Below are 12,766 nucleotides of genomic sequence, written 5' to 3'. Positions count from 1 at the left end.
ACAACGGGGTTATTCCTTTGTCGTTCTTTCTGTCGAACAAGCTTCAACACATTTCAGGTTGGGGATCTTGTTATGTATCTCACCCATTTACGTCTGCGCCAGCACCAATCAACTCTTGTACAACATCCTCATGCCCTGCGCTAACTGGGGTTTACCAAAAATGATGAGAGTTCTACAAGGGGAAAAGAGACAGATATACCTGCGATGTGAAGGGGGGTCCATCCACCTGCGTCGGCTTTGTCCACTTCAGCTTTCTGGTGAACGAGAAATCGCGTAATGTCGACGGAACCCGAGGAGGCAGCCCAATGAAGAGCGGTGCGTCCATCCTATTAGTAACAGTTCAGTCAAGCTCTACGCAATGTAAAAAAGTAAGTTTAATGACCACGTCCGGTACGTTAATGAGTTTTGGATCCTCCGCAAGTAACGCCCGAAGCAGAGAAAGCTGATCTGTGGTCAAAAACAGTTTAGTTGTCTCCGGTCCAATATGTGAGTTACAAAAAGAAAACAAACTATTTTGGGCAGCGGCGTGAATCGACAGTCCTCCAGACATATAGGTATGGTTTTGTGGATGAATTCACGTTGTATTACCAGTGCGAGAAAAAGGATTGACAACTGATTGAAAATACGCCTGAACTTCCGCGAAATGACGCGTCGCAACGATCACGTGTAAATTATGTAACCCTAACCTCGGCTATCTAACAAATTTTTGCCTCCTGATTTTACAGGACACCTCAACGAGGTCTGTGCACCGAAGAAAACCAGGCGATGTTGCTCTTTCTCAATAAACCTCAGTCGCATAATGCTTTGTCAAGACTGCAGTCGAAACCCTCGTCGTGTCTCCTAAAGTTCAGGTTGATGCTATCAATTGATTGGTTCTTGTCATTCGCTTTAACGATAATTTACAGACTACTGGCGTCCTCAAAGACAAGTAATCGGGAGCTTTCCATGCCAACCTCGACATTGGCCGCTTGGGTCCCTCGTGAGGGTAGATTGAAGAATATTCAAAAAAGACTTTCTCAGATCTACGATTGCCAGTGTTTGATAACCTTCACGATGATGTTTCAAACACTTTGGGTCGTTTGCATATTTGCAAGCTCTGCTGTGAATCTGTCCTCACTGCCGACTTTCAAGGCGAGTTTTCGTCAACGATCTTTGGGGTAACTTACGCCGAAGTCATGCACTCCATACCTCACGAAACTGGTCGCGGAAACTCAGGTAAAAGCTTTGGCGTCTCTTCATAATCGCTGATAACTTTCATCGTGTGACAGATTGTTTCATCGCATGAAATATTTGATCTAGAAAAGTAGAAAGGTGCGTTTCTGCTCACGATGCTTGTTCAGGCTCTCCAAATCCACTTCACTCATGGCGAGTATTAGGTATGTCAGCGGCCTGATGCATTCTTCTTTAGTAATGGATTCCCTATGCAGACTTCATCTAGAGGTTTCCGATACCTTCTCCAGCAGCTCACGAGCAGATCTCGGATATACTCCTGCATTGCTTGCGCCTTGCTGGGGCTTGTCGAGGTTGCTTCGGGTTTGGTCCACTTTTTAACGTGACCGCTGCCAGTGTGATCCGGAGCGCCGACCGGATTTGGGAGACGCTTCATATTTTTTATTCATGATCTCTAACATCATTTGGCACAGTTATTTTTCTGCCCAGCCTTTTTCCTGGTCGATCCGGCATCAATCATTGGAATGTTCTACCGATGCCTGTGTCGAACTGAAAAGACGATGCTGGAGGACGGACCATACAACAGTCTTGTAAGGCAGCGCAAGGTATGCGCGTCACAACTGCTGTAAATTCAACCGTCCCATTATTTCGACAGGTCGCCTCACGCCTCACGGCCTTTCAGTCCCACACGTTTCGCCACTAAGCTGACGTCGTCTTCGCCACCACTTCTTACGTTTACTAGCACTATCTCCAGACGACGAGAAGGGTTCATTGCACTTGATGCTAATTACCGGATATACGCCTATACAGGTATTCTCTAAGGAGACAAAGGTCTTTTAGAGTTACCAAACCCTCTTCCTTTGGCCAGCCTCTTGCAATCCGCCGTTCTCAACCCATTTTCCTCTCGAAAGTATTGCTTCCCGAACCTCGTGGGTGTGATGACTCGAGACAGCATGTTGAAGGAGGTCCTTCTGAACGGTATCTTTGCGGACCAGGTTTGGCTTCTTGGCCTGCATGCTCTCGGTGAACGTCAGATCATCAGCTATCTTATCACCCACGCTCATCCTTTTATGCGGAATGTGAGCCAGTGCATCCTTTCCATCGTTCTTGCACTGAATTTGATGGCTGTCGAAAGGACCCTATATTACCAGTGATCACAGTACAAGACCAGATTCGGCTTCAAGTTAGAGAAAAATCGACATATATCACAAGAAGGTCCTTCCTTTTATTACGAGAAATTTATCACCATGATTAATGCCATATCTTGGCAGGATATTTGTATGCCGCTATCGCGTCCCAGACCGATTATGAGCTCAAATTTCTCTAACCTAGAGCGCTGGTCGTTGTGCTACGAAAGAAATCATATAAGCGGTGTTTTTTTCGGCAATTTGGACATGCCAACAGAAAGGGGTTCATGAAGATGAGGACAGTAGAGGAAGGCTAGAAGCATGGCTCGTCTCCTTCCCTTCATACTCGATTCGATCCCTCACAACCATCAGTAACGTGTTTATTTTCTATAATCTATTTGATGCCTCCTTATCACAGTCTCGCATTTCGACTCCAAAGGATAGCGCCTCTCCGTGCCAGTTGACACGAAGATACGAGCCTTTTTTCTCGAAATCGAGCACAAATTCTGCACCTTGTTGCCTTGGGTTCGACGCTTGAGCCCAGTCATCAAACACAGAGAAAGTACCAGTTAGGTGTAGATGACTCATTTTTGGAACTTCCCGATCACCTGTTGGTTAAGTGTCGTTCTGGTACGTAGAAAGAAGAGCATGCTGCATACTTAAAGCCAAAATTCACCTCAGCCCGAGATAAAGGATGCGGGGCAGTTGCCCGAGATGCGCGGGATGAAAGTTGAAAGTCAGTTTGCCTTTTCCGTCCTGTTTACCTTCTACTGAGATCATTTGGGACTGTGTCCGATGTTCCAAGACAGCTTCGCTGAACCAAGGAAAAAAACGATGAAATTGTGTCCGTGTTTGTGATATGGATTATTAGATACATGAAATTGCAAATAACTTGAACACTGCGCGTCATCAAGAAATCAAAAACCGTGCACAATGGCGACACTTAATCAAGCTTCGGTGAACTCTTCTACATTTCCAAAGTCTTCGGGGCTGGATAAAGATGGAGAAGTGTACGAGGTCTCATATGCTGAGGGCGAAATGGGGTGGAGCGTTGGTGTGTCCATTGCATGACTGTCGCTCGAAGTCCATGCTGAACTAAAATGGCTTGGGTGGTACGTCGCATGTGGAGAGAACGGAAGGGTCGGCGATGACGTGAAGGATGATGGAGAATGGGGACTCATCCGACGTTCTTTTCCGTGATGAGTGTCTCGGTGGTGCCATTGCACCCGATGTGAAGCATTCTCACGACTCCCCGAACTGCTGTAACGATTGAAACTGGGTAGAGCCTCGTGTTCCCGACGAGGGAGGACAACAGTCTCTTCATATGGATGGTGGCTGGTTCTCGCCCGCGATCGCTCGAGGTACAGACCTCCCGGGCCCGCCCCAGATGTCGCAGCTGCACTATCTTGCCACCGACTGGGTTGCGATTGTGTGTGGTGAGATGGCCATCCCTCTTGACCCATGTTGCCTTCTCGACGACGTAGACCGCTGTGAGACGAACCAAGGGTGGAGCTCGATGATGGCCATGTGACTTCGGGACGCAAGTTTGTGTTGGCTTCGCTCTGTGCCTGCCAACGCGAACCGACGGGATAAAGGGAACTACCAGCGAATGATTGTTCCACTGTGTTCGAAGTCCAGGTCTGGGAAGCGGGCATTGGGTACATCTCGTCCTCCACCTTACAATCGACTGGCTCCGCTTCCTCCCCGGCAGACTCGCATCTAAAACCACCGTGAATATCAGCGTGATCTGGCTGTCCCGGTTTTACTTACACGAGCCTGGGCTTTCCGTCGGGCCCAATCTCAACTTTGGGTGGAACGCGAAAGTTTGTCAAGCGGAATATGTGTGGCGGCATGTAGAGGCCCATGATATCCGACCTGGACGACGGCCGCTGGTGGAGCGATGAGTGATGGTGAGTAAAGCCAAGAAGCAGCGTACTTTTAATCTGCCGGAACGGATGTCTTCGGAGGTGTAGTATGAGATGAGGTGGAGGTCGGAGCCCTCGATCGTTACGGTGATTGTCTAGTCGTAACTTCAGCCGTAAGTCTCTGCATGACAACGATAGATACTGACCTTTTTTATTAAACCTCCCACTTTAAAGGTCCCCTGTTCGCTGCTTCCGTGGCTGGAGGTTTTGTACGCGAGTGGCATGTGGTCGGGCGAATTTCTGCGACCCAGACTATGTGCCTGTGCCTCCTCGGCCGGATATGCCTTCTTGTGACTCCCGCGACTACTTGTTCTCTCGTTGATCTCGCGGTACACCTATGAGTGTGGCGTTTAGCCAAACGATAATTAAATATAGGCTAAAGCAACGTGCCAAAAAGTTTCCAACAATGCGCGACGGTGACCAAAGCAGTCCGTCTTACGGAGTAAGGTGAGTTTAATATACTACCCAGCATAGTTTGAGATAAACACTTACCAGTCCAACGCTTGATCCCGCTCTCCTCGACGCTGAAGACGAAGACTGCGCCGCTCTTAATCATTGTTCTACGTTCTGAGTCGTTGAGGCGACGGGTTATGCGTGGGATAACGCCTTGGCGAGCAGCGTGGATCAAACGGAGAGCGTTGACGGTCGTTTCCACATAGCCCGTGAATGGAGGTACGTCTGGGTTGCTTGACATAGTATAAAGCAAGCGTGAGCTTGAGGTAGTTAGACAGAGTGGAGGTTGTGGGATGTAGTTGTACAAGAGGCGGCGGGCCTTTATGGTGCTGGCTCCTTTCAGCTGTAGGCCCGCGAAGTAGTCTTATGAGATCGATAGGAATGAGAAATTAATTTCTTTCAGCTATTGCATGCCCAATGGCGTCTGATAACCTTATGAGAACTCGTACGTTACCCGAAGTCCGTTTGGTTGACAGGATTGACGCCACTTACTTGTCATGTGTCCTCCTGCTCATCTCTTGGCTCGATTCCTGGTTGCGGATGTGTGCTGTCCAAAAGTGCATCAATGAGTCGAATCTTTCGATCGGTTTACATGTTTGGATTTGAAGATCCGTAATCGAGCGTCTGATTAAAAGGAGATTTGGAGGAGATCAATTCATTTTTATATGACGAAATTTACTATCCGGGATTGCGGCCTTCTCAACCTTACCAACCTGGTTTTTCAAGTACCCATAATGGAAGCCTGGTATCACACAGGCCAAGCAATAAGTAAATGAAAAGCGATGTCACTTCCTATCAAGGCTCTTCACTTTGTCCGTGTACTAGAACCGGTCCGCACCTGGAAGCGACAGGCAGGAGTGAGGTGGAATATAAAAACCGCGGTTATCATTCAAACTGAGGATGTGTTGGATGAAAGTTAATTTTCTTCGGCGTTATGATTTTTCCAGTCGACTTAATAAATCACGCAGGTCTTGAAAGCACGGCAAAGGGAAGTTGCCCTGTGAAACAATTATTCTTGAGAGAAATTGGAGGTCCGTAGTACTCCGAGGCGCCTCTATTTCAGACTTACGTGGCTTGGGTGTTCTTACAAATTTTCGCTGCAAGTTAGTTTATAGACCAATCGGTGTTGAAAATAGCAGTCAACCCTATCCCCACTGGCACCACGAACACGTTGAAACTCAGTGAACCTTTTCTGAGTTGTAGATGAGACCTTCGAACTGTCAAGGAGATCAAAACCGAGGTGCAAAGATGCTCACAAAAAAATAATAAAGGAAATCCGAGTTATAGCAATGGATCGCATGAGTGAAACGCGACTGCTAGATGCACCACTACAATCTATGTGTCGCTTATTTTGCGAACTACAAAACCTCCCTCGTAACCAACGATATTTGCAGGGGTTGAGGTTTCGCGCCACCGACCGACGAGATTTTGATCATGGAGGTACCCCTTGAACACCCATGTTCCCAAAAATTGCTGGTGAAGGTCCATCTATTCAACGATCCAACGAGTAAATTATTTTGGACTCCAAAGAGGTAAAAGCACTCACCGGAGTTCGCAATAGTACGATTAATCCGTCCCAAGGCCGGATCCGACCTATCATTGTGTAGTAACCCCACGCATCCGCATGTCTCTCACCAGTCTAAATGGGCATTCGTGGTGGCGCGCTTAACAATAAAAAATCCAACGCACCTCTCCCGTGATCAGAATATCAGCGACCCCGCTCGAGTGATGGCTAATTCCGCTGACATGAGATGAATACCTCCTTACAGCAGCGTTTAACCCACCTCACAGTATCACTGTATACGTCGTCGTCGTCGATGTTGGTGGAAAGGTCTACGTCGATGTCGTGGTCCGCTTTGGGAACGTCGGCGATCTCCTCATCGAGAGAATCTGAGATCCAGGGCGTTTGAAGCTTCTCGCACGCCGATTTCGAATATGGAGCCATGCTTCCGGGAATGAATGTTTCGTATCGGAAGGTTTGCGAAATCCTGGGATCCTGGACTTCGATTGCATCCTGGATGACGCAAGTCAGCGCCTCGAATCCGAAGATGAAATATGGAACCAACTTCGAGATGAGTGACCGTGATTCCTTGGGGTAGCCATGCATTCAAGAAATCTTCCCCATCCATGTCGTCAAATCCAGGCAGAAGTGGCTCATCAGGATGCAGACAGTGGTGCTCTTGGAGCTTCCAGTAGAGCGGTTTATTATGTATTACCACGGCGGCCGGGTTCGATTGTCCTCCAGCAGAGAGATTGACGATGCGGGGATGGTCAGGTAGCTGTGGCATCAGCGTCAGAAGTATTTAAAATGATCAAATAAAGCAATACTACATACTAATAAACGGCCATCCCACGAGCCAGTCAAGGAGCCAATTTTGTAAACGGGCCCCCTCAGAGGGAGGTTGCCATTCAATGGATCGTAACAAGACACCATCTTATACCAGTCTGAATCATATCGCGTGCTAAAAGATTCAGAAGCAAATTCAACGACCTCGTCAAGGTCGCTGTCGTCGCTCTGGTCGTCAGACGGCTCATCAAAGTCAAAATCAAGGGTCAAAGGTGGTTTGTCCATGGACTGAATGCGATTTTGATGGTGAAAGTAATGCATATCTTCAAGTGTAGGTCCTGTCCAACCCAACGAAATCGCAATTTGACGATTGGCGGGGAGGGTTGTGGACGTCCGAAAAGCTGCAACATCCTGAGCTGCCTCTGCACGTATGGTGAAAGAAAGTGTCGCAGCAGCGGTAACTGGCGGCGCTGCTATTTTGAGCTTATGGGAGTAGTGCATAATCTCAGAAACAGGGGGTGGACTGGACCCATAAGCCGTTTCCAGTTCATCCGAAGAAGCCAGTGGAACTGAAAAGGAAGAATCTGGTGCGTACGTTGTAGGAAGCTCGAAGATTCGGTAAGTTTTCCAACCCAAATACGTATTCTGACCAGTATAACTCACTCGAAAGCCAACGATAATGAAACCCCGCAAGATATGGAAAACCAGATCACGATGGTCAAGGGATTCACTTCTTATCCGTTCTAAATGGGCGCAAATAAGTAAGTAGATTTGTATGTTTAGAACGAAGATTCTGACCTCTTGAAGTAGTCATCCACATGATCCAAACTATCAGGGCATCGATGGTGCCATCCTGATACCAGGCTAGTGGTGATCTGATATGCGCTCGATGAGTGATCAAAAAGTCGACGTAGTCGTGAAGGTTTGCCCAGTCAAACAATTGAGCGTGGTTTTTCCCATCGCTTTCGCTTAACCTGTAGGATAGGCACAAATTGCAAGTCAGACTTCCCAAATTCAATATGGAATGTGCACGAACATAAGATATGTAGTCCAGAGGTCATCCACGCGAAAATCCTTGGAGCGTATACGCTTCATGGCCTCACATCGCTTGATCAGTTCAGCTGCCAAGCAGCGCGTGGTGAGCCATCGCTGACTGAGGCGTCGTCGGGTGGCAAGTGTGTCAAACTTGAAGGTAAAGAGTCTGGCATACAGTCTCGAGTTGTTTGTGACGGATAGTTTGTCGGTTATAGTGCTTGAAACAAGGGAAAGAGGACATAATCCAGATGGTGGGCCCAAAAAGGTCTCCGGTGAGATAAGAGTATAGAACCCGATTTTTTCCCAGATTTCAAGTGAAAGACGCTCTAAGGGGGCCAGAGATGAGGCCATCAGCGACACGATGAGCTTCGACTGAGAGAACCAGAGGAAACGGCCTTTATATAAGAGATGAAATTCTGTTGCAGAAAGGCCGGCGGCGGAGCGTGAAGGCTGTGGGTGCGTTTGATAAGTATGTGATCGCCGCTCTTCTATCCTTTTTGCCTCAAGGGTGGGGTTGACCTACCCTGGGTCTGCCACTCCCGAGTGTCAATCACCAACCCTGACAGCAGCTCGATATGTTTTAGAAAGACCGCTGCCAGTGGTTCTAAAGCTGGAAGAGAGTCTTGTCCAGAGGAGGTGTTTGAGTATAAGTAGAAGCTAAGTTTTCAACTTGAAGGAATGTGAATACGGGCATCAACGAGAACCGGCGGTCGGGATTTTCCGGCCCCTTGACGTTACCCTCCATTACCTCAATGCCACCGTCTGTCAGTGCACACGCGTGAACCTGATCAACGACTTATGAAACTGTCGTCGAGGCGCCAAACCTCCGTTCGTGAACAGCGGAATACCAAGCCCTCTCTGTAATGCGCTTGACTATGGAGACTACAACAAATAACGATGTCTTTCGGTTTGTGAGTCTCCATCATGATCAAGGAACTGACCTTCCCCTCACGATTTTTTCTTCATCGGCGCCTGGCTAATTATTCAAGGATGTCAGTTGTGGGATCCTCAGGCTCCCACTCACGTCAACGTTCGTTTTCAACACCTGCAATTACCACATCTCTCACATGGGGCCTAACACGCACATTACTTCATCCATGTAAGAATGAACGCTGGAGATGTGTCTTCATAGAGGCGGCACCCGCGTGGATGCAAAACGTGCCATTGGGATTGATCGGTCAAGAGCATTCGCTCATGGTCAGCCGTATGGTTTCAACATCAGCAAGATGTCAATTTACTTACTTTTCCGCTTTGTCGCTTGTGGACCGCAAGTGGTGAGCAGAAAAGCGAAAAAGCCTACAATCTACCCGTAGGGTAGATTGTACCGTGCTAGGAAGAGCCAAAATATATTTAGATACAATCTTTCTCAACACCAACCTTCATGCTTCTCTGAAGAGTATATAACCCTGATGTAAAACTAGGACGATGACGACCTGCAACAAATTAATTGTCAACTAAACCCACAGTTGCTAGGAGGGTGCACATCTTCCACCATTCAGCCAACACTGATAAAGGGAGTAAGAAGTAGTTCCCGCACCAGGATTTGCTTCGAGGTCGGCGCCCGTTGTGTGTGAAAGTGAGGGTGACTCGGAGAAGTGACCTTTATTTAGTTATCGGTTAGTAGAAAGTGAACCTTTTCACATTTAGACCCGGCTCTTTTCGCTTGTCGCCTTTGCGCTTTTCCCCGCTTGTAGCAGCTTACACAAGTCAAAAGGCCAAACTACCGATGCCTCTTGAAGTGAACAATGATTGGGAAATTGTTTGCATCCACGGACCACTCCCAACAACCATTTTATCTTGTGGGTTGATAATTATTCCTGCTTATACCTTTTAATTGGTTTGCGTTGGACAGTGTAAACACCTGATATGAAGTCGAAGTCAAATGAATATCATGCAGGACCCATTGAAGGTTGGGGCCCTCTGAGTGACCTTGACACCTTCTTTCTAGGAGAGTCAAGCCCCGATGACTCGGAGGAACTACCGCCTATACTTCGCAAACGTCTGCCATACAGCGCATCGGCCGTCAAAGAGGAATTTGCGGAGGCCCAGAAGGTCAGCTGGATCAAGATGTGGACGGCCTCCCCACGCTTCGCAAGATTTCAGCACGTCGACACGGCCTTCCCGTTCAACAAGTACCGAAAGACCGTCATAGCACTCTCCAGAGCACAGTCGAGCCTGCTCTTCCAACTCCGGACAGGGCATATCCCACTCAACAGCTACCTTCACCGCATCAAGAAGTCAGTCACCAGGCGCTATGCGAGTTGCTGGGATGCCGGACGTGGATCGATACTAGTTGAGACGGCCCCATACACTACCTATTCGAGTGTCAGACATATGCTGGGGAACGCTACGACATGGACCGGGCACTAGGCCGCCACTCGAGGGATCTCAAGGGTATACTGGCGAGCTTAGACAAGATCAAGGAGCTGCTCAAGTATGTAGGGAAGACGGGCAGATTCAGGACAAAGCTAGGCGACGCGATAGGTGATGTATCTCACTTAGACCCCGAGGAAGGTTAACAGATAGCCCCACTTTCTAGGAACGTCTCTTTACAGCTCAAGACAAGACAGTCGAGTTGGCTCCGGCCAGCGGGTTCGCCCACACAATTCACCCCCATTCTTTATCCGCTTCACAGTCTGTGGACCTCAAGCGCAAGACTCCTCACTGGCACAACAGCACACACGCTATTATGCGACCACCGTTACAAGCAACACACGTTATACAACAAACACACAAAACTTCTATTACGCACGTCCCTACATTGACTGTACCTATCCTCGCGATTGGGTACTTGGAAGACGAAACTTACCTCCAGACGGATTACGAAAACCAGCGGAACGATAGGACTACCCTGCCCACATACTAGATGCCTCCCTAAACGGCGTTTCCGTGCCGGGCTCAGGCTGGGTGGGGAATGATCGCCATGGACGTGCCTCCACCAGTGCATGGGGGGATCTCAAGGCGTTAGGAATGGATGGCATTAGGGGCCGTAGGTAGTCTACCAAGATGTAACGTCTGACATGGGGCTCCGCCCCGACGGACTATAAATTTGACTCGAAAAAAAAAAAAAAAGACCGGACGACTCAATGTTGAAAGATAGCGATGTTTATTTTCTGTAAATACACCCCCAACAAGCCGATGATGTCCTCCGTTCAACTTGTAACCAAACAATCCGTAAATTCAGGTACGCGAATATGGACTTTCCTTGAACGAAGAAACAAACCCAGGAGGATGGCCTTGGTTCGGATGGAGTAATGAACACGAGCAACTTCCTGAATTGGACTTACACAACCTCTCCTCCCTGGAAACAGGTGTTTGGGTTTTATAAACCTTGATCCCGATATTAGATGGAAATGATAGGATGCTGAAGTTTATCGCGATCTCATAGACTCATTATTTGCTAATGACTGGGCGTTCAAACAACGTCGGGATGGTACCTCGGTTGCGTTTATCACAGGGCCCAAAAATATTTGTTTTTTTCTGCGATGATAGAGGCGCTGCGGTTGAGGTACTGTCATTATAACCGCAGAGATTCAGATGTAGGGACAGTCATCTACTCGCCCTATAAGATACCTTTTCTCTAGAGTTGCTATTAGTCGCATCCGAATCCGTCATGAGCTCCCATGAGTTCTTGTAATCCGGAAGTTTCAACCGAAACCAAATGTATGTGAATGGCAGCTATTTCCACCTGAACATGAGCACCTAAGCAAAGCCAGGTGAGCTAGCTCGACGCACTTATGTCGGTTGGTGCTGGAAAAATGAAATGATCCGAAAATTGGACTGCGACTTGGGCAAAGGGATATGGCCCTGCGGACTACCAGGTCGAGTCAGAGTGTATAGGATGCAGTGGGTTGACATTTCGAAAAGGAACATCTGAGCAAGATTTAGTCGGCTCCTTTTGGAATTTCTGGTAACGGTTATGGTTGGATGATTGAATCGATAATCGCGAACAAGCAATGCTCAAGCATGGTTAGTGTAGATGGACGATAGATTAACAAAGACTTCCACGTACCACGAGTTATGACTATACGACATCAGTTCCGACCATGAAGGAGTCTTGTGGTAGACATGATGCTGTTAGATGCTACGATATGACAGTTTCATCAAGGACGGGACATACCCAGCGTATGATAGGAAACAGAGGACCGGAGTTAGAGCCCCCTCCGCGTGCTTGACTCTGAAGTTAGTAATTCAGGTGATTGTGCAAGCATCCCCTCCTTTTGGACACCGCAGATTGCCTTCCAAGTCTTTTTCCCAGCCTCTTACTCGGAGAAGGAACGCGAATATGTAGCATAGGTCAACTAATGTTGACCCACACACGTCCAAGAGCGCCCTTGGATCTGGAGAAATTTGAAGAGATGGACTTTTTCCACGTCGTCCAGCCGTTTTGACCTCATGAAAAAATACGCCCATGGTTTTGAAAAAATCGAGAACGACTGACCTCAGTCTTTCTGCATTTGATACCGTTCTTCAAAGTCCTGCTGTCATGGGAGAAAAAAGGTAAATCGACATTATCAACAAAGCGATCAGGACCTGCAATTTGGCGGTATCCAACCTCAAGTTAAGGCCACGTTCGTGAAGATGGAAGGGAGAGTTTTGAACGCACTCCATCCATCCTGTCCATAGTTTCCGGGAGCATGTTCAATCAAGCCGAAGAAAGGTCTACGGATGGACTTCCTGGCAGTAGTAGATTGTCAAAGGGTCGAAGCCAAACATAGCTATCTTGTTTCCATTCGCGATAACGGGATAATTGCCACGTACGCGCATTA

General features: G+C 47.9%; 5 protein-coding genes across 5 annotated transcripts; 3 read left to right on the top strand and 2 right to left on the bottom strand.

The window, feature by feature from the left end:
- Positions 1 to 765: 765 nt before the first annotated feature.
- On the top strand, positions 766 to 1,161 carry LACBIDRAFT_306389 (uncharacterized protein; the record flags this gene model as incomplete). Its single annotated transcript, XM_001885326.1, has 2 exons — positions 766 to 851; positions 906 to 1,161. The coding sequence occupies 2 exons, from the start codon at positions 766 to 768 to the stop codon at positions 1,159 to 1,161; spliced, it is 342 nt and encodes a 113-aa protein (XP_001885361.1).
- Positions 1,162 to 1,629: 468 nt separating this feature from the next.
- On the top strand, positions 1,630 to 2,708 carry LACBIDRAFT_306387 (uncharacterized protein). Its single transcript, XM_001885325.1, has 5 exons — positions 1,630 to 1,775; positions 1,826 to 1,980; positions 2,039 to 2,249; positions 2,306 to 2,385; positions 2,503 to 2,708. The coding sequence occupies exons 3-5, from the start codon at positions 2,109 to 2,111 to the stop codon at positions 2,612 to 2,614; spliced, it is 333 nt and encodes a 110-aa protein (XP_001885360.1). The 5' UTR covers positions 1,630 to 1,775; positions 1,826 to 1,980; positions 2,039 to 2,108; the 3' UTR covers positions 2,615 to 2,708.
- A 536-nt stretch (positions 2,709 to 3,244) lies between these two features.
- LACBIDRAFT_306386 (uncharacterized protein) lies at positions 3,245 to 4,916 on the bottom strand (the record flags this gene model as incomplete). The annotated part of the gene is made up of 6 exons (XM_001885240.1): positions 3,245 to 4,016; positions 4,068 to 4,186; positions 4,234 to 4,317; positions 4,369 to 4,557; positions 4,613 to 4,656; positions 4,715 to 4,916. 6 exons carry the CDS (start codon positions 4,914 to 4,916, stop codon positions 3,245 to 3,247), a joined length of 1,410 nt encoding a protein of 469 aa, XP_001885275.1.
- Positions 4,917 to 6,010: 1,094 nt separating this feature from the next.
- On the bottom strand, positions 6,011 to 8,348 carry LACBIDRAFT_306385 (uncharacterized protein; the record flags this gene model as incomplete). The annotated part of the gene is made up of 8 exons (XM_001885239.1): positions 6,011 to 6,163; positions 6,222 to 6,314; positions 6,365 to 6,407; positions 6,460 to 6,689; positions 6,742 to 6,954; positions 7,011 to 7,705; positions 7,761 to 7,936; positions 7,999 to 8,348. The coding sequence occupies 8 exons, from the start codon at positions 8,346 to 8,348 to the stop codon at positions 6,011 to 6,013; spliced, it is 1,953 nt and encodes a 650-aa protein (XP_001885274.1).
- A 546-nt stretch (positions 8,349 to 8,894) lies between these two features.
- On the top strand, positions 8,895 to 10,863 carry LACBIDRAFT_330950 (uncharacterized protein; the record flags this gene model as incomplete). Its single annotated transcript, XM_001885324.1, has 6 exons — positions 8,895 to 8,908; positions 9,130 to 9,271; positions 9,497 to 9,563; positions 9,608 to 9,613; positions 9,895 to 10,322; positions 10,537 to 10,863. The coding sequence occupies 6 exons, from the start codon at positions 8,895 to 8,897 to the stop codon at positions 10,861 to 10,863; spliced, it is 984 nt and encodes a 327-aa protein (XP_001885359.1).
- Positions 10,864 to 12,766: the final 1,903 nt, after the last annotated feature.

Source organism: Laccaria bicolor, genomic scaffold (genome assembly GCF_000143565.1).
Source record: "Laccaria bicolor S238N-H82 LACBIscaffold_30 genomic scaffold, whole genome shotgun sequence".
In the NCBI taxonomy this organism is placed as follows: domain Eukaryota; kingdom Fungi; phylum Basidiomycota; class Agaricomycetes; order Agaricales; family Hydnangiaceae; genus Laccaria; species Laccaria bicolor.
Note: the sequence above shows the minus strand (reverse complement) of the source record. Positions and strands in the feature narration are given on the sequence as shown.